Source organism: Nasonia vitripennis, chromosome 3 (assembly GCF_009193385.2).
Source record: "Nasonia vitripennis strain AsymCx chromosome 3, Nvit_psr_1.1, whole genome shotgun sequence".
NCBI lineage: Eukaryota > Metazoa > Arthropoda > Insecta > Hymenoptera > Pteromalidae > Nasonia > Nasonia vitripennis.
Genome location: NC_045759.1, coordinates 3,135,108 through 3,156,288, shown reverse-complemented (window position 1 = coordinate 3,156,288; position 21,181 = coordinate 3,135,108). Strand labels below are relative to the sequence as shown.

General features: G+C 43.2%; 1 protein-coding gene across 3 annotated transcripts in view; it reads right to left on the bottom strand.

Annotated features, from left to right (window-relative positions):
• Positions 1–1,264: 1,264 nt before the first annotated feature.
• LOC100678597 (protein eva-1 homolog C) overlaps positions 1,265–21,181 on the bottom strand; it is a 148,912-nt gene continuing 128,995 nt past the window's right edge. For 2 of the 3 annotated variants that reach the window (XM_008205800.4, XM_031926296.2), the window contains exons 6-9: positions 17,196–17,438; positions 6,030–6,272; positions 4,750–4,981; positions 1,265–4,642 (exon numbers count right to left, since the gene is read on the bottom strand). In XM_008205800.4, coding sequence (XP_008204022.1) covers positions 4,411–4,642; positions 4,750–4,981; positions 6,030–6,272; positions 17,196–17,438 — 950 coding nt within the window. In that variant the 3' untranslated portion in view covers positions 1,265–4,410. The remainder of the gene's footprint in view (positions 4,643–4,749; positions 4,982–6,029; positions 6,273–17,195; positions 17,439–21,181) is intronic. The other variant, XM_031926297.2, reaches the window with a different exon arrangement.

The window sequence follows — 21,181 nt, the reverse complement described above, 5'->3', positions numbered from 1 at the left end:
AATAACTGAAGCTGGGATTTATATGCGGTTTTAAAGTAAAACTACAATTTCAAACTCAGGTTTTCAGAAAAAAATTCGAACAACGATGCGTGTAGAGTTTTTTATGACAATATTTCATATCATTTATTTTTGATGATATAACAACAGTGACTTATACAATATACGGTAATTACTATAATGTACATTGTCGCGTGCCGACGCCGTTAATTTATTTTGTCTCTAATATAAACATGTGTTTGGGTTTTTTTCTTTGCGATATGAGTATTGAATGGTACATCTCGTGCAATTAGTATCTCTTTTCTTTCTATGTCTCCTTCTCGCCGCTCTCGGCTCCCCTGTAGCTTCGCTCGTCCGCAATTCCATTTATACAACAACTTCATCACACCGCAGCCGACGCTAGCTCCGACCTCCGCGTCTTTCGCGATACGAATCGATCGCGATGCGCGCTTGTACATCCCCCCGCAAGTATATAACATCGCCTTGTTGTTCGCGCGAGCGTCGGCTTCGTATAATCGCGCGAGAAAACCAAGAGGAATTATCATAGGACGTTTATTTTGGATCGGGTTTCATGCGCGATATTTCTTCGTTTTCCATACTCTCACTCTCATATCACTCGATTATTTAGTTTAGTTTTTTCTCATCTATTAAAAACGACTAACTTGGATGCGACGACTTTAGCGATTATTCTGATTGTATTTCTCTTTACGTGGAATGGACGAGTTTATGCTCGTCCGTGTTTCGACTGGTAAAAAGGGCTGATTCGTTTACTTCTTTTCATTTTTCTTAATTTGTGCGTCGAAGAGCCAAATACTTTCTTGTTTAATAAAGTATCGTTATAGTCGCGATGTTTGGTTACGTATAAAAATTTTAAGTATCGTCACGCAATGAGAAATAAAAAAATATTCGGATTTCATATACAAGTACGTAATAGCGACGAACATCATGAATAACTGTAAAATTGTTCTTTTATTTATGTATAGTACGTTTTGATGCATCATACCGTGTCGTTATTTATATTTACATAGTGTCATTGAATATTTACAACCATACGATTGACTCGGGACATCAATCGCTTGCGATTTTGTATTTATTGGGAACCCAAAAATCCGTATATAATGGCTGAGTTTACGTATATATTATTTATTGAACGTGTAATGGATGCTATCAATATTGTTATGATATTCAATTCATCTAAATACAAATCATCGTTAAAAATGCTTAATTCTATAAAAGTCAAAAATTAAAACACAAACGATACGAATGATTACGCAATAAAAACTTTTATTTTCCCATCAAAAAGAACAGTATACATAAATCATGATAATAGTAATAGTCATAATAATAATCTATTAAACGTAGTATCGGGCTCCACTCACACGATTGCACAATTAAAAGTACGAATTTCTTGGCCTATAAAACAAAGAAAACTGCGCGCAGAAATGACAAACTAATAAATGGCATCACTCGATCGGGCGCTCCGAGGATATATCGCTGTACAAGAAGTGCATCGTAAGTTCATCCCCACCGAGTGATGTATACATTGGCAGTCTCTCACTGTCTCGCGGATTCGCAAACTATCGAGTACACAACGTGCGGATTCAAATTTCGTATCGATTCGCACGCGCGCGCTTGTCGGGTTAATTGAAAGCGGAATCACAATTAAGTGGCGCAGCCGCGGCATTGTGCGCTTCCGCCGAGACGGAAATGTTCTGTGATCAATTGTACGTGTTTGCGTCCAATAAACCGAAAAGCTCGAGCGAAAGTCAGAACTGGAGGATAACGATAATCTCCGTGTTTCGCGCGAGCTGAGAAACGAAATATCTTTAATTGCGCTAGAGCTGATTCGGTGTCGAGGATATACAAGTTTTATGAAATTATCATTTTCTCCCTCTCTTTTTTTTTTAAATGACAAGTTGGCATGAATGCAGTCGATTCTATAGTTAAACTTCGCTCTTCGTTCAAATACAAAAATAGGTTCAATTTTTCTTTTGCAACGTCGTTTGTAAATGTTACGCTTATTCATTAGCGTCTTCATTGTCAAGGAATCAGATTTCAACAACTCATTTTCATCCGACTCATAGTTATAAACGAAACGACGATGGTAATTAAATAAAACTTGTAGAGCAGCTCTGACGGCATCCTTAATTTTCCTAAATATTTTCTTGATCATTAAACGTATAACACATCGCTATAGATTTTGATTTGTAAAGTAGTTTCGCAACGCTTAGTTCAGCTTACACACTCGTCGATCGAAATCAGGGTAAGTAGAAAAAGTCGAATTTAGTATAAGTAAAAAATAATCATCGCAAGCTCGATCAGTATGTTACAATGAATCCTCGCCGTTTTTTTTTTCAAATCGCTCGTAAATTCTAAACTCGAGTGAGTTTCGTCTTATTATGAAACTCGCGCCTAAGCGCCTAAATCGAAGAATATGGATTCTTAGTGTTTTTTTTATTATACAGCAATATTTACAAATCGTAGAGAACTCACATAGAAACCTATTGACACGATACTCTCGTCAGGTTTAGTTTTTTTTTTATTATTTGCCTCGCTTATTACACTTTTCTCACATATTTTTCATACAAAAGATTATATGATTTAACGTGAAGATCGGGTATAAAAGGTGCACGTGAAATTTAATGAACAGTCGATATCCTTTCAATTTAAAATTAAATTCGTCAACAGAGGAAAAGTCTTGCAGAATTCTTTATTTGTAATCAGCAAAATGCAGATTAATTTCAATGTTTTGTCACTGTGTGTGTGTTAATAATTTAAACTGTTTTAATGATAAAAGATTCATCTGAACGAAATTATCATTACAATACGTACAAATACACGCATTTAAAATCAGCATACCTGATTTATTCATTTTGGACAATTCCACAAGGCTTTTCGCATAAAATTTCTCAACATGTCAAATAATCAGACTTTCGTAAAATTTCGCAAGTACGATAACGAATAAACCACGCGTAAATGGCTATCTCAGATCTCTTAGAAAAAGAATTCAAACGTGCACTTGGTATACCGAAGGTCTTCGAAATGTCAGGCACTCCGCTGAAAATGCTTCAACAAGAATAGATGTATCATTATTCATCTCAATAATTGATCCTAGTTATCTTTGGTACAAGTCTTTCGCATTCATTCATAAGTGTGGTAAATACGCGTTTGTGCGCACTAGAACATTACGAAATCAAGACGGTGACTTATTCGCTAAAAAAACTTACGCTTAAAACTAGGGTGGAGGCGAGAAATAAACGAGATTTTGACGTTTATCTTTCCTTTTCGGTCGAGACGCTTACAATGATGCGTTACATTTAGGGATTTGCGCAATTCTTTCGAATTATTCAACGCACCTCTCGTTTTCTTCCTTCTTGACGTACATCGGGGATCGAAGTTGTACATACACTATTTCAACAACTTTTGTAATCGAAACGCTGACTTTCTCACTGTTGAGCTAAATTTATCCATCAGTTTTTTTTTTCTGTACTTAATAAAAGAATGCGTTCCAAATGATAACTTCAACTATCGAGCTCTGTATATTATATAATTATGGCAGTTCGCATGTAGATAACAAAAAATCATTAAAGTTATGCGTCACGGGAAACATACTTTTACGTATAAGATCCATCGTTTCGATTACACGATTTCACAGCCATAGTTTGAGTTTTTCCTTTAGCAGTGGCTATGTGAGACACACAAAATAAACGACTGAACGAAACGCACTAAACGTCAAACTAAACCGCGCCTCTACTGCGAAATCATTCCAAAAAACTGTGACAAACTATATAACCTGATGAATTCCGCGTTATTAAACATAAAACGAGGACACACAATAAAAATGATGCGTATTGTGTATACGATTCTCCAGATTAAAAGTAACAAAGCGACCGCACACGTCGCTCGCACGAGGAACAACCTCGGATTCTCATATATTTACAAATTGATATACACTGTATACATGTATCGTACACATTTTCACGCCGCGCGGGAGAATTTCACGCGCGCGAATCACTCGTTATTACTCTCTCTCTCTCTCTCTCTCTCTCTCTCTCTCTCTCTCTCTCTCTCTCTCTCGCAGTGCAAAAGTCGCGTCGCCGAGTCTCGAAAAAGAAAAAAAATTCGTCATCAGTCCGGGCGACGTATATTATACGTATAAACGCACGCATTCTCTCTCGCTCTTCACATTCTTTTTTTTTTGCTCCAAATTTTCTGCAGTATTTTTCTAGGAAAGACCTCAGCCCTCTCGTAGCTACCCTGATGATCCCAGCAGCATATAACTCGTGTCCCGTAACCGCGTGTCTATGTACAAGGAGTCGTTCAAAAGCAGTACTTGCGCGCGCTGACCTCGGGAACAGGACTGAGTTGAGTCGAGGGGGGTCGTCCCTCGCGCAGGACGACCCCGTCCTCTTGTCAGCCGTAGTAGTAGCTGGTCTTGGTGACTCCGGTTGCGAGGCCGCCGGGACCGGTGCGCGAGCCTTCGGGTCGAAGGATCGTGTGAAGGCTGTCGGTGCCCACCATGTGGTTGCCAAGGTCGACTCTGACGCCGTGGCCGGAATGAACCGAGCCTGGAGACAGCGGAATGCGGGCGTCGCTGTAGTAACGCTCGCCGTGGAGACGTTCTGCTAGATGCGTTTCTGGTAGCCTGTCAAGGAAGAGAAAAGGATTTTTATAAGGACCTCAGTTACTTTATGCATCGTCGAAGTAGATAACGTAGAGCTTGACAATAAATAAACGAGAAGAGGGCCTTACCTCGTATCCTGCATAGGAACAGGCACGGGCGTGGTGAGGTCGATGTCCGCGTCGATCTCGGAGATGTCGTCGGTGAAGCCGTTGGGTAAAGTTTCATTATTAGCATGGAACTTTGCGTCTCGCTTAGCTCTGTGTCGACTCAGCAACAGCCTTCCAATCACCAGACCCAGCAGCAACAATACTCCTGCCGTGACCGACACGATCACGTACAGATAGAATTTCTCCTGATTCTCTGCGTAACGAAATGACAAGAAATTGTTAATTTTGGGCTACGGAGTGAACGCGTACTTGTGTATTTTATCTTATCGAGAACTGAGCAAAGATCAGCTCTATTCTCAGTCGACCTCGTAGAATCGTGTTAATGTTTGAATTGTAATTATAATTTTAGTCGACAAAAATTCGCTACGAGAGGAAAAAGAAGAACGGCGAGTTATGACATTTAACAAGTATAACATTTAAGAAGTAAATTCTTAAATAATTAAAGATGACTTTGAACGCTTAATGTTAATCTACTTAAGTTATCAAAACATGCATGTCTCTATTACTACCTTATAAGATTATGCAAAAGTAGGAATCACAAATCAACGTACAAAAAAAAGAATCAGTCAAAAAAATAGCAAACAGTATATACGTTATCCAAGATTTCAGTGCTAAACCAACTCTTTAAAAAATATTGTTCCTTGTCACGCATCCATACCAGGCTTACGATGCGAGCTATGATACCAACCTTGACATCATCTATTTTAACTTGCCAGCGTCTTAAAATCTCATTTAGCTGGTAATTAAATCAAACACACAATTACAACGTGCAGAACTAAATGTCCGTCAATTAGATATAAATAAGTTGTCACGCTTCCTTCATATAAAGTTCGAGACCGATAGCCGATTGTAAATCGAAAAATTCTTCCTCTCCACGATCCCCTCGACAATACGTCATTTCACATCGAAAAGTATTTAGCTCTGAGGTTACGTATTCGAGGCATACGCCGTGTCAGTACCATAACGGCCAGCTCTTTTGTTATAAAAATTGACACGGCTCTAATAAAAAAGTCTCCCTCCGACTGGCACTCAAAAATTATTATCCCTCATAAAAACTAAATCGATCTCCTCCCCCCTAATCCCGCGGAATCCTTCTGTACTCCAATAACCCATATAAACACATAAAAATCGATACTTTCCCCTCGCTCGACTACGCTGTGAGAAGAATAAACCCGTACTTCCCCTCCTCTTCTTCCGTACCACCGTTCGGTAACGCAGATCTCACTCCTCGCGCTACTTACGTGCGAGGAAGGCGTAAGCGCTGATCCACTCGTTGACGTAGTTGGCAAGGACGCGTTCTTCTTTATTGGCAGGTGTCGCGTAGACGGTTGTGCAGTTGTTGTTACCGGCAGCTGGCCCACCATCGGCCTTGTCACCGAGCATCGTGCCACCGGTCGGTAAGAGTCGGTGCTGCTGGTTGCGTTTACCCGCCGTCTTCCTCTCGATACTACCGACGGAGTTCAGACTGTGCAGGCGCTCGCCCACTACAATCAGTCGAGGCGCGACGATCAACCCGGGTTCGAATGGAGGTATATTTGTGTGATAAGAGGGTCGCCCGGAGGCTCGCGGGTAGCACCGAAATTTTTGTTGCTCTGTGTGGGTAGTATATTGCGAGCGTGAATTGAATCGCTGTTTGCTGAAAAATGTTTTTCTTGTAGGGCTGCTGATTGGAAAGTTATGGGCTTTATTCGTATACGTGAGCTTAGAATATTTGCTTTTCTATTTACAATGTCTGTTGTAAAAATGTACCATGGAATGAAAAAAATTATCTGAGCTCTCTGTACATTGTACGGAGTCAATTTATCCGCTATCGATCAGAGTCAAAAAATGTAAACAGGAAAAATTTCAGTGACGCCCGGAACCTTCGGCGGATGGATAGTCAATCCAATCGATCCAGAACAACCGTGGCAGAATAAGTAGTAGAAGAAGAAGTGGAAGAGGTAAGTAGAACAGAGAGGAAGAGCCGTAAAAGCTCTTGGAAGGAGTTTAAGCAGTACGTGTGTTGGGGGGATTATGTTCGCCTTTTGCCTCCCCCCTTCCTTTTCGTCTGCACAGAGCACTATGTACACGAGTGCGCGCGTGTAGCAGCGATAAATACGGATGATGTGCGCCGAAAGATTATGATGTACACTAGAGCTTGTATTTACAGGCTTATTTACAAGTGAGATACGTTAGATATGCGGAAGAATCTTCTTATAATTTCGAGTCGACAATTTCAGGCAGGTTAGAGTAGTATCTACTGTTAAAAGATTTTAGTGAAAATTCTAGTTCGACTGTATTCAAATAGATATAAATGGATTAATATCCAGATCCAGTTGTAATTATCCTCGTGCTGTTCCATTAGATTGGATCATTGTAACTCAATCTGCTGGATTTCGACATTACAGCCCTATAATAACAACATTTACAATTGCATTCAATTATGATCGTTTCGTTAACCCATCGATGATTAATTATCGTCAATCATAAGCCATAATTTGTATCCAATACGTAAACCCAAAATAAACCGCTAATTACAGTACAGTTGCACCATTCTGTTAACTATCGGAAATAATTATCAGTTTCACTATAGTCTATATCAAAATCGTACGACTGCAGCACCAAAGAGACAAATTTTCGGTCACATCAACTTCGATACATTTCGCGATCAAAACAAAAGCGAGAAAAAAAAGAACCTCGTACAGGGCTTCATCGGATAGAAGAAATAACGAACGTGATCAGAATACGAGGTTTCCAGTGCGCGCAGCTGCACGTACGACGCGAAGTGTGTGCAGGCAAATGTAAAATCGCATAATGACGCCGAATGAAAACTGAAAATACGGTATAAAAGAATGAATAATAAGTCGAAAGACGGCCTTTTTTATCGCAGCAGGTTTTTCACGCTGCGCTGCATGAATAAATCAATATGCAAATTAATATCGGTTTAATGAGCTTCATCAAACGTTATGCTGCGGCACTTTCGCATAAGAGTGCGCGCTCGCGGCAAATTAAGTGCAAATGAGATACTTTTCGAGATGTATATTCGCGCGAGCTGCGCTGCGGAACTGATTATTACGATAATGCAAGAAAGGAGTTATTACGCGTTTCATTAATAAAGAACTCTGTCAGTCATTCAATCATCATCGAGGTATAATTAGCTCGAAAAAAATCGAGAACGAGAAGACATGTTTACAAAAAATCCCACGAGTCATCGTGAATTCGCAATGTTCTTAAATTACCGCCCTGAGCGAGCTGGCAGTGTAATTTTTTGAGGGAAAAAATGTTTCAGATAAGGCGACCATGTGGAATGAAAAAGTACAAAAAGCTGTAATAAAAACTTACGAAGTCCGTAGCAACACGCGAGAGTCTCATTTGGCCATTGCATGCCGCAGTCGCGAATACATTGGAAAGCGTTTTTGAACGTGTGCGTAATTCGACGCTTCTCTCTTTATTTATTCTCGATAAATTTATCTCGATTCAGCGCATTATTTTAAAATTTCAGATTAATGCTTTTATCGGAGATTTATTACAGGCGCTTATTTCCGAGGATTAATTTTTTAAAACGAAAGAGAATCGAGTGAATAATAATTTAATGCTATACGAAGGATCGACTCTTCCTGTAGAATGCTATAAAATGACAAACGGATTAAATTTTTCCGCTGATAAAACCTTCATCCAACGAGAGGAAGAAATAATTTAACGTTTGCACACGTTACAGTTTAAAATCACAGAGTTTAATATTACACCACTATCTAATCTTTACAGCACTACACACACCGACGAAATTCAAAGCAGCTTCAAATTCAGAAAAAAATGCATTCGTCGCACTCCCCCAGCGATAAACTATCGACGACAACTAGCACAAACCGATACACAAACACAGCGCCGAAACTTTATCAACGAGACACGTGCTCGGAGGCAGCTCGACGTGTCGGTGAATCAAAAATGAGTCGCGGGCGAGACTGGCGCATCCGACTGAAACTCGGCGCGATATTATTCTGATTGAATTATTCGCGCGGCGCTTCGAACGCATATCGAACACAGCATACACACGTCCTCGACTCGCAAACAAAAAGTTGCAGCTCGCTGCAGTTACGCAATGCGCGTCTATAGAGCACGTGAGCCTCGTTACTGTGTCAACTAGTCTGAAGAAGCTGCTGTACATACGGGAGATAAGCGAGATGGAAAATCTTTCGGGATAATGAAGACGCGACTCGAGTCTCGAGTGTCCTCGAAAATAACGGGCTGAAAGAGAGTCGTTTAATTTTTATGGAGCATGAAAGGACGAAATCTCTCGTAAAATCGTTACGCACACCTTGAAATTTCGAGTTGCGACACCGTGGGGAGAGCACAAGCGGCATTGTAAAAGTTCGCGACAACTCTCGTATAAATATTAAAACGTTGACTCCAATCAAATTTGTTTTCACCGCCTCCTCGGCGAGAGTTTCCGAAAACACGAGCCGAAAATCCGAAGGTTCACTCCTCTACAGCGGGCTGTAAAAATTTCACCCCGTAAAACTAAACTTGACGCCCCTTTCTCTCGCGTTAATCTAAATGCAAATTTTCCGGCCGGCTCTTTTTTCGCTGAGCTTTTTTTCGCAGGTCGCGCTGCTGCAGCAGTATGAGAAAAGTTTTTTTTTCAGCGGTACACGTCGCCTGATCAGCCGTTAAACGGCTCAAAGTTTTCGCCGAAGGCGTTCGCGGTTTTTCTCAAAGTTCGGAGAGAGTAAAGCGCGCCGCTTTTAATTCGCGAATTGTTTGGACGACACTTTGACGCGTCTCTCTCGACGAGCTTTTTCTCCGTTCGATAGAGGCCCTTTACGTAAAACACGTTGGCTTTTGAATGCAGCTCCCGGAAAGTATGATTTTCACGGTGTACGAACAAAAAGTCAATTTGAAAAAGCGGTTGTTAAACATGGCTTTAAAAGCAAACATACTGTATTATTCGCGGTCTCGTTAAAAATTTCCAGCTTGTAAAATAAAGCAGCGTTGCACATTTTTCATTTCCACGAGAAGAGCGAGAGAAAAAAGACATCGAAATCCGAGTTAAATGCAAACGTATCCAATTCCGCGGAGTCAAGTGTATATCCAGAGCTCGACAGGGAACGCCGAGGAAGATTCGAAAAATGAGAGCGACGACTGACGCCAGGCAGAAAGAGAGAGAGATATATGTATACAGTGTAGTCGGTCGATTGCGCGCAAGATCTTCCGGAGAATAAGCGATCCTGGGATCTACTGTAGCTTCTGTATACAGTTATGCTTTTGTAGGCGGCTCTTCCCGCGAGGGATGACTCGAGAATAATTCAGAGACGGCTTTAATTAAAAGCGGCCGTAACGACCAGAGACGTCGTTTTGCGAATCGACGTGTCTGGGGGATCTCGAGTTTACGGTCGTATACTTTCGGTCGATTTCTTGACTTCTTGATTCCATGGAATTACCGCGTAATATTCAACAAAAATACACCCATTCTTTCCATCCGCGCGTATTTTCATTGCTCTATCGAATTTTCTCGCACTGTTTATTCGCTTGCAATAACTTTGCTAAATTTTTTTGCATCGCTCGCCCATACGCCTCCATTTTTCGTGTATTTTTCCTCGTTTGGATTTCATTTGTTTTACTTCCCAGAGCTTCTGCATGGTTTTCCTCTTACGGTTTAATATTTCGCTTTTTCCTTTAGCCCCGGAGGCTTGGCTACACCCACACCGCAGCCGCGGGTTTGCTTTACACGTCTCTTATTTTAATATACACTTTTCAAAGGCGTATCTTTCTTAATTATTCTTTACGCGCTTGGATTTTCTTGCTTCCACCTGTGTGTTTCGAGGAAAACATTCCGATTTATTTCAACGGGTTATTAGGGGATGGGATTTTTTACGTAATGGGAACCCAAGTGATAGAGAAATATTCGCGTAATTTGAATACATGATGCCCATACCCCAATCATATTCAAATCATCAAAATGTCTCTATCTTGCCCAAAGGAGCTACACACACAGGCACTCAACTTTCCGCCAAAGCAGACACTACACAAACACACCCGTATACGTGTAAGAGTTTGATATTATTCGAAACATGAAGACGACTACGACGTTCTCAATTGAAAGGCACACGCGAACCGTTTAATTTAGACTCCGTCGCTGCACTGATTACCTTTGCTTCCACAGAGCGCAAACACACACACACACACATACGCGAATAGGTTTTTGTATACTCGCGGGAGTTTCGTCGTCGCGGAACAGCTGATGCATTAGCGCGCGTCGGCTTTCAATGGCAACAAAGTCGCGCGTGTAATTAAGGCTGCACTGCTCGAGGCGCATGTAGCAAATGTATAGTCTCTCGCTAGGCTATTAGCTACTTCGAGATGATAGTTGGGATTTCGATTGCGATGCGTTATACGATGAAGGAATTTAACGGGACTTATAGGGATCTGCACCTGACGGGAGAGGGTATAGTCGGAGGAAATCCAGATGAGACTACCGAGTGCTTCGGAGCCGAATTAATTCGGGTCGATCGTCGACGTGTTTGGCGCGAAATGGGTTTCCCATTTGTGTGTTGGTTCGAGGCTGCATTTTTAGGCGTTATCAAAGGACGTAAAATAAAGCGTTCTACGAATCATAAATTTCAATAGCTCCGGATTTAAGTAACAGTAGGTTCGTCGAGTCGGCGGATTCTCCTCCATGCGGGTCTAATCACCTCCGCTTGGATTCAAAGTTACGAGCGAAAATGCCGTTCAGAAACGAAGCCTTTGCCTTCTTAGTTTGCAAGCGTCGCATTCAATACTCCACAAACTCAATTTCCAGCGTACAGCACACAGCGCGTCGCATAACAGGTAAGAGCGAGTTAGAATGTATACGTTAATTAAAGTTCGACAGACGCGCGATTGATCAAGAAATTGATACGGTAATTTACTAGAGGGGAAGCACAGCAACCGTAGTATACTTTAACGAGCTTTTTGTGATGAAGTTCGGCGAGACTTGCAAGTCTTTCTTATATACCCGCTGAGCAAATACTCGTCAGTGCCTGAGAGAGAGATGCTGTCAAGAAGCATGTGTATATACGTTATTTCGCCGTGAAAGTAAGGCGAACGATGCAGGAGCTTCAGGGCAACTTTTGGGGGAAAATTTGTAACGTTCGAGATGAGTTGCTTTAGTTTGACCTGTCTTGTGCATAATTTGAAACTGTTGTTGGCTTCTGGGTTGATTGATTAGCTGCGGAATTATATACTACGGAGCAAATGAAAATAAAAGAAAATATTCTGTGGTAAAAGGAAAATCTAAAAGATTCTGCTTTTATTCTTCTCGCCGGGAATTTACTTGTATCTTCCAGATTTCGCGTCCAATTGATCCAAGTGCAAAAGGCACTCAGCGAAACAATTCCTCACCGAGATCAATCTCGACAAATTTTCATCACGATATTCGCTACTGTAGTGATGCGAGAATCCTATTTTTACTATACATTCGCGGCTGTATCTTATAGAGCCAAAAAGACAAAAACAAACGTATATTATCCGCAATCTCGCGCAATTTCCAACAAATTTCTCTTTTATTTTAAAAAAACCTACCACGAATAAGAACTTCTCGCATGAGCTTTTTCGAAAATCAGGTGCATTGCGACAAAGGACGTCTGGAGTGTGAAAACTCCTCTCTCTCTCTCTCTCTCTCTCTCTCTCTTTCTCTCTCTCTCTCTCTCTCTCTCTCTCTCTCTCTCACACTCTCTCGTCGCCCGATGCTCATCGGACTAAGAGCACAAGGGAACGTGGCGCTGTATAGCTGTCCCCGAAGGCGAGCGAGAGGAGCCTTTGCGGCTTTCGCAATTAGAGCCTTGCTTTAAACTCTTCGCAAGCTCGGTTTTTCCGCCAAAGCGCCGTTTGAGTGTGAAAAGAGCTTAGAAAAATCGTCTCTCTCCCTTTTATACATTGTGCACTATACGCTCGAAACGATTATCCTCATATACGCGAGCGAATTTAATTTACGAGAGAATGAGTAGTTAATCGTGCAATAATGCGCTAAAGCATTTTGCGGCGACGCGCGCGACGCTAATGACACTTTGAGTAATTTACTTCTGTGTTTATCCATAAATAGGTCAGATGTCCTGCATACTTGCAATAAATCTCAGGACTCTCCCGCGTATACCTTTTGCTGATTTATAGCCCTCCTCACGCGCTGAACTTTGGGATTTAATGCATTTTCGTGCCGCTAAATACCCGGACTAGAGCGAGCACGACTTTTTCACAGGATGCATCTCCCGCGAGAAAGAGATCAATTACGCCGCGTAATTGCCACTGCGAGAATAAGCAAAATAACAGGCTTACAAAATTGATTTCCTCAAAACTATACAACGCACACACTCTAATGATGAAAGAGTGATCGTTCTCTCGCGCGCCGGCTAGAGCGCTAAGTAAAGTTTCGAGAGCTGAAAAGTTGTTCTCCTACTTCAACGTAACTCGAAGTTGAGCTGGAAACTGTTTATTTATTACAGGCACGTGTAGCAGCACTTCGCCGCCCAGCCCGAGAAAATACATAAATAAGGACGCGCGAGCGCGCATACATCGAACTGCTCGTATAAGGTTTCGGGAGCACTTAGCATTTTTCAAGCTCCACATTCAATTCGCGTTTTATCAATTTAGAAGCGGCTAAACGCGTTTCATTAGGAAATCGCGACTTAAAGCCGCGGTAAATTGGAAAGGAGAGCTGCATTGTGTATACTTATATACATAGGGTGTAAGAATAAAGAAGCGCGCGTGCAGCGCTGTAACGGGAAGTAATGAATGGCCGGCGCGGGTAATAGGCGAGAGGCGGGCTCTTTGATGAAAAAAAATTGCTCGGGAGGAGGGAAACTTCATAAAAATGGGTTAAGGCGCGCGTTTCCGCGACTGACTGACGGATTTTGAGCAGCCTTTCTGCGCCCCCGCGGTTGCCTCTCGTTTGAATCAGCTTTCAATTTGTTTACGCGAAGTTGTTACCTTATCGCGAGAGTTTTTACGCAATCGTCTGGCACTTACTCGAAAGCCGAAGCTTCGCGTGAAATCCGGATGTAATTCCAGTCGAAAAACGAAAAAACGCAATCGACTCTCTCGCAAGGTGAGTTTTAATTAGAAACGCGGGCCAGCGTGTACACCGGCGTCAATCTCTTTTCGCCTCGCGCGCGCGGCGCGTCACTTTCATTGCGGCATTATCCTCAAAGCGGAGAATTAGCTGTCGCGAAATTAAGGCGGATACCAACCCCGGCGACGAATCCCTCCAAAGATTTACATTCATCCTCTTACTAATTACCCTGCTTTATCCCCCCTCCCCTCCTCTTTTCTTCTTTTCCCACTGTATCTCTCGGAAGCTTTCCCCCCCCCTCTCTCTCTCTCTCTCTCTCTCTCTCTCTCTAAAGAAGCTTAGCTCCGGCAAGAGAGTCCGCGGCACTAACAGTTTTTATACGGTTAGTTTTAAACTCGTATTTTTTTTCAGCTGCGCCGTGTCTTGAGACTCGGGGAAAATAACAGGAGGAAAATAATTTCTTTTTTTTCGTCCGGCTTCCCGGGGAAACATTTTTTGTGGAATGATAGTTTCTCTCATTGTCAAAGTTTGAGGGATATTCGCTGGTATTAAGCCACGTTGCGCTGGCTTTTTCTTTTTAATTCAAACGCTTCGAAACGTCGCTGGAAATCCAAGATTCCTGAAAATCAAAGCAGGGAAGCGATATCGAATATTATACCGGGCGAAAAATTCTCGCCAAAAAAAGGTTCTTCTCCGCGCATCTCTCCTCTATATATAGACGCGTCACACGAGCCAGGCCGCGTTTTATCTGCGAGGAATATCGAGTTACCCCGTCCATTTACTCGAGGGTCAAAGTATCGCATTATAGACGTCTTGAAGCATGTCATCGAGCCGTCGACGTACACGACGACGACGTTCAAGAACTTTCTCCACTTGACGCGTGCGCGTCTTAATTTACGGCGTAATTACTGAGGCGTCTTCTCCGGCGCGTGTGCGCCGTTGTTTCCTGCGTGCGATAAATTTGCATGGAGCGAAATTCGCGCGCGAGCGGCGCACAATTTCGAGAGCTGCAGATGGTGGGGGGTTATTAAGTGGCCTTTTATCTACGGCCCCGCGACGACACGCCGTTTTAATGCGGATAATTAAGCCGTCAGTCGAGTTGCGCGCGTGAACTTTTTTTCAACGTTACGATTGTGTAAGCTGCAATTTGTGCAAATGGGATATTCATGAGACGACGATTATGTAACGAGGTATTTGAGAGGTAATTTTCGAGAAAATAATTGAGCTTGATGGTGCCTTCGGGGCCGATCGGATGTGTAATTCAATTTTCCCAATAAAATCGTATGTAATTTTGTGGAAGTATAATTCGACTTTCAAATATGCGAAAAACGTCAACGAAACTATACACCAGCGGCGAAAGATTTAATTAAAATCCTCGTGAAAATAACGAATCGCCACCTTAATCCCCAGTCTGAGCGCTCGGTTAATCATGCAACCCGACGAAAAATACGAAAGTCAAGATAAGCTTGCTCGACTCTTTAACGAATAAATTTCAAAACTATCAAAGTCCAAGCGACATAATGCCGCGCCTTATCGCGCGTTCAAAAAGCGATTAGCCTTTTTTACGCCCACGTATGTAACGCCGTCGAGGGTGAGTTTCTTCCGCCTCCCTTAACTGCGAGGGTGTATAAAGCCTCGCGTCGGCCGCAGTCGTGCAGTAAGAAACGCTCGCTCGACACGCGCGGGAACTTCGTGCGCGGCTTCAACAAGTACGCGATTTTTTTGTCAACCTTGATACTTTTCAAATTAATTCTCGAATCTTCCGGAAGCGCTGTATATACAAGCGAGCGCGCATTAAACGGCGATCGAACGTCGGTCGGAGTTAAAGAACGGAGAGTAGTTTTTGCGCGCTCGTGTTTATCGAAAACCATCCGGTTTACTCCGGCCCACGATCGATCTTGCAGCGCTATACATGCAGACTGCAGTATAGTGTGTGCGTACAGGCCGCACGAGCGGAGCTCTCCCGGTGGAGTTGCACGACGTTTACGGATGTAAATTACGCGAGGGCGAACTACTGTGTGTTCGATTCTTCCGTCGTTATTCGTCTTCTTCTTTCTTTACATCTTCTTTCTCCCAGTAGCGTTTCGTTCGCTTTATACTCGCGTCTTTCTTCTAGCAGCTAGTTTTATACATCTACGCGAGCTTATTTATGGCTTTCTTTGATGGCCGAAGAAGAGAGAACGTTCGCGAGGGCAGTTTCGAGCGTCGTCGTCGCTGATGTAGATTACGAACTTGTTATTTCCAATTTTTACGAGAGTATACTCATTGTCGGCTATGGCTTATATTCTAATGGATTTTTCACTATTACCTCGATGCTTTCGCGTTATTGAAGAGCGTTTTACGCGTTCGCCGGTGGTTTTCTTTTTTGCTGTGTATACTTCCACGTCGTGTGAAACGCGAAGTATGAAACGAAGAAAGGAAAAAGTTACGCGGTATCAGCTCGATTTTTCCCGTAATAACGGCCATCACTTATCTTCGCGAAAACAAACGTATTCTTCAAATTTATACGAGGATCCTCGGGCCGACGCCTCGCTCGCTGGCTATATAGTCTGATCCTTCTAAAATCCGCAAGAAGAACCTTTCCTCTCCCGAATCCGCTAACCCTCCCATTAAAATTCCTGCCTCGCACGCACCGTCTCCTCCTCTCATCTCTCCGCTTCAACCTTTCCCAGGATCTCTCTCGACCTGTCGTATAACCAGACAGGGATGCGATTTAATTTCGGACTGGTATGAAAAAGAAGAGTCTATTATCGCAGCGCTGTGCCGTAATGTGATACGGGGGGGGGGGAATGTGGGTCATATCCTTCTGGAAAGGCCGTTTCGTGAATTTCGCATTTGACGACGAGTAATTCGATAACTCGCGTATTCACGCAGTTATGTTGATAAACAAAAATGTAATGCACAATTATAAGAAGATTCAAAAAATATTAAAGATGCATCGAAGTAGCGTGCGGATGAATGCATACTAGTGCGAGTGTAACGTAAATGCACGGAATCAGTGAACATCAAGTATCCGTGAGGTATTCATTCGAATAATTATTTAAAAAAAAATCTATGTAAGGATAATTATTGCCTACACCCAAGTGTTACAATGACAAACAATGCACCAAGCAAAACACCATACAAAGACATGCTGAACCTACGGTAAGTAGAACGAGTCAAGCTACGCTCGGACAAGCCGACTGGCATCATTCAGTCAAACCGACTTCGCATGTACAATTTCGTCTCCAAAGCTCTGCCCAAGACGCTCACTTCCAAACATTCAATTCAACTGAATAACGCCAGTCAGACCAGCCTCTCCTTATACGTCAAAAGCAAGCGCACACAGAGAAGATTCCAAAGTTATACACGTGCAGAGACATCCACGCACATCCGTTCAAGAACTTACCGTCGTTGTTGGTCCTGGCGCGTGGCGGCGACGACGTCTCGGACAGTGACTTGACTCCAGGGCCGGTCTGACGCGTCGCGTTGTCCCGAGGCTGCGACTGTGGACTCTCGAGGTTCGGGCTGGGGCTGAACTCCACCCGGAAGTCCGCCCGATCGAAGCCCTCGTCCGACTCCGAGGGCAGGTTCACCTCGTCGGGCTCCAGTTTGCCCTTGTCGTATTGCTCGCGCAGCACCGTGCGCCATACTGAAATGGAAATGAATTTGGCTTCGTTATTCGTATTTCGCTTCGTTATCGAATATCACATTACGAGAGGACCTTCTCCAACGGAGGTTTGTCGCTCCGATTGGTTCGTTTATCGGAAAAATTCAGGCAAATATCGACTATTTTTTTTTACACAGCGTGTGCCTCTCCGTCGTATATCCCGAAAATGCGTTACACACACCGGCTGCGCGGAAAGAAGAATGCGATGGCCGGTGTGTTTTTAGAACATCAAAGCAAAATAAAAAAAAGTGGGGCAAATGCGAGTGCGCCGATAAAATTTCCATTCGGAAATAGCGCGCGTGGACCCGTTAAATTCGACGGGGGCTATTTGCTCTAGGCAGACAAACTGCTGTTGCTCCACATATACGTGCGCGTAGTGGAATGAGTTATCGTTTGTTTATTTTGGCAATAAAGTTAACCAAGGAATGATATCTCGTTCAATTGAATAACGCCGTTGGATCTAATTTTGCGCATTGTTTTTATTGGGGAAACTCTTGTTTCGATATCGAATCAGTTTTTCAATTAGGTCGTGTACTTTAAAATTTACACTTTACAATGCCCTTTCTTCGCGATAATCCAAAGCCGTGTAACAGTGAGTAAGGCCATTTCGGTAATTCCGAAAATTCGAATAAATCACCGCCCCCCCCCCCAAATCCGATTCCGGCGAATTAGGAGCGACTAGCGAGCCTCGGTAACTATAATACACAATTGAGCGTGATTCCTCGGCTACAGGCCACTAAACAATCTACGAATAGAGATGAAATGCAAACATAAGTCCGCACCATCCCTCCGGGATCCTGATGAATTCCTCCTCGACTGGCTACACTCCTCTGATCCAGCCTCGAGCGTTGGCTCTACAATACGCATATATACCTACTACCTGTACATATATCTATGGAATTATTAACGGTCTGGAAAATTATCTATCGTTTAAGCAGGTTCCACTCCCAGAAATTCTAAGGCCTAAGGAGGGAAGAATTTCACCGGAGATATCGAGGATTTCGAGAAGGTGGAGTATTTTTCATAATGGTCGGGAGATAGATCGTGGGTTCGGAATGAGGGACTGGAATTTGACGGTGCGGCTGATCCTTATTTAATAATCCTCCGGAATTTATCACTTTAATTTGAGAATTAATCGAATCTCTCGAAATCCATTAAAATTATCAACAATGAGATTGTTTGAAAATTCCACCATCATCATCTCGGCCATGCGACAATCGAATGACCTGGAAATTTTCACCGAAGAATATACATCTCTCACAAAGGGCGTCGACCTCGAAACTAAAAATCCGACGCAATTTTTCCACGTACCGCGCGCCGCGACTTGCGAATTTTATTCACGTACACGCAGATCGAAAGGGGATCGGAGGAAGAGTAAGCGTGGCAAAAAGCGAGCCATGCAAAAACTGACGTTCGCCTGCTGGACGAAAAATGAAAAAAGAAAAACAACATCCGCAGATCCGACTCCTCTGGCCTTAATACGTGCCGTGAATTTAATTGGAAATCCATCGGTATTATGCATCTCCGCGGACGTGCGTCATCGGAATCCGCTTTTTCACGTCGCTCGAATAACGCGGAAAAGATTTTCAGACCAAAAGAGAGCTTGATTTATGTATACTCACAGCTACGCGGGGTGAGTACAGCCTATGACAGTGTATACAGCGAGCCAAATTCTCTGCCGGAAGTATGTGTTGAGAGCAGGTGTTAAGGTTATTGCCCTTTTGTATCAAGACTAAGAGTTCGCCGCTGATTCGGGGCTTTTGCTAAGTAGGACGGATGACGGCGATAAGTTGGATACATCGACGAGGAATATAATAGACGCGAAGCACGTGCGTGTATAACGAGCTTGCACGCCTCCGAATATACAGCGTATAATTATCTGTGAAATCGAGTTTTTGCGTCGCTCACATCACAGCGTTCAACGCGATTATGCACGACTCGCGATCGATATTTCCCTGAGCTTTTCTATCCGCACGTCATCGCCGAGTAATTATTTAATCGAAATCGCGTTACACGAGCTTCCAAGCCCATTTTCATAACTATAAAGCAGTCTAACCGTCGGCCAGTCGGATTATTACGCGCATATTACGTTTGTTCGATGTTCATCATTACACGAACACAGGGACACGACTGATCGAATAATTCACGACGCATATTGCGGACGATCGAAATTGATTAATCCGCGTAGTGCGCAAACGCGCGGAAAAACTTCCGCGTTATGTACTGCGATTGATTAATCGTCGATGTTGATTCCTCACCGATGAAAGAGCACCGAAAACACCGTACATTTTTCCATCTCCATCGCGCGCGGGAACTGAAGCAATTTCGCGTAAGTAGGGATAATTCCAAGAGCCATTAATATTTCCGCGGGCCCGTAATTAGACGACGAGCGGCTTACGGCTGATAATAAACCGTAATGGCCGACGATCTCGGCCCGGCTGTTTGGCAGAGACGGCGGGCTTCTGCAGCCGTGTTCCTAGATTATCCAACGCCGCCGCGGAATAATGGACGGCCGTAAGTAAGATCCGAATGCGTATCGCAAGACAGAGAGAGATAATACTGGGAGCTATAGAGGAGCTTGCAAGCTCGATTTTATGGCTTATTAACGATCAGGGTGATGGATACTTTTTGCGCTTCTGTTAAGCTTATGTGTTTTCCATAGAACCGAAACTTGTCAGTACGTAATACGACGGGATTGTGATTTTACTGCTCGGAAGCTCGAAGCGAGTAGCATTCGTGGCTTCAATTACTCATCAGAAATGATGTTTGCGTACAATCACGTCGCTGTAATTTAGTCTTGCGGCTCGCTCATGTTATACGTCACTCAGCATTATATACGTTTTGCTCATGTGTGATTGAGCCTCGCCGAATCTGTTTGCCTATGAATGAAATTACAAGTTCGTAATCGAAAAGCTCCACTATACCTTCCGACAACATATAATGCGAACGTTCTAATACAGCGTTCGATCATCGACAACGTTAACCGCACAACCAGCGCGCATACATGCATCCGGGAAAACCATCTCAAAAGCAAACAGAGAAATACAAGCTCGCAGGTGAAAACGGTGCGAAGCACTCGCGACAAATTAGAGACAACGAAAGGCATCAAAAGGCTCCATTTGTCGCTTTATGCTCGTCATCCGCGCAGTGGTGTGTAGTATATACGTCCCACTTCGCAGCAGGACACTGCACGGGCAGCGCCGGAAAATTAAAGCCAACGCCGCGTGAAAATATCACGCAGTTTTTATCGCCGAGCGAGATACGTGCGTCGTTGTGTTTTTGCCTCTCCGGCGTGTGACTCGAGCGTAATGAAGCTGCGCATCGAACACGCCATTCGCGGAGCTTTTCTTGATAAGAGCGAAAAATCCTCTGGTCTATATCACGCGGCAACGATCGCGTATTGCATTTATAAATCCATCCCCGAGTTTCGAATCGTTTATTTAGACGTTTCGGGATCGCACGTTTTCGGCGCAAACATCGCGATAATATTTTACCCCAATTTGCACGAGGGGTTAAAATATACGCGAGCTAGAGTGAGAGAGAGAGAGAGAGAGAAAGAGAGAGAGAGAGAGAGAGAGAGAGAGAGAGAGAGAGAGAGAGAGAGAGAGAGATTAAACTAGAAAGATCAACAGCGACGGCTACGACATTAACGAAGCGCTGCCAGCGTCAACTAGGCCGAATAAATGACACATTGAAATTCATTTTGGAAATGCTATTTACGCATG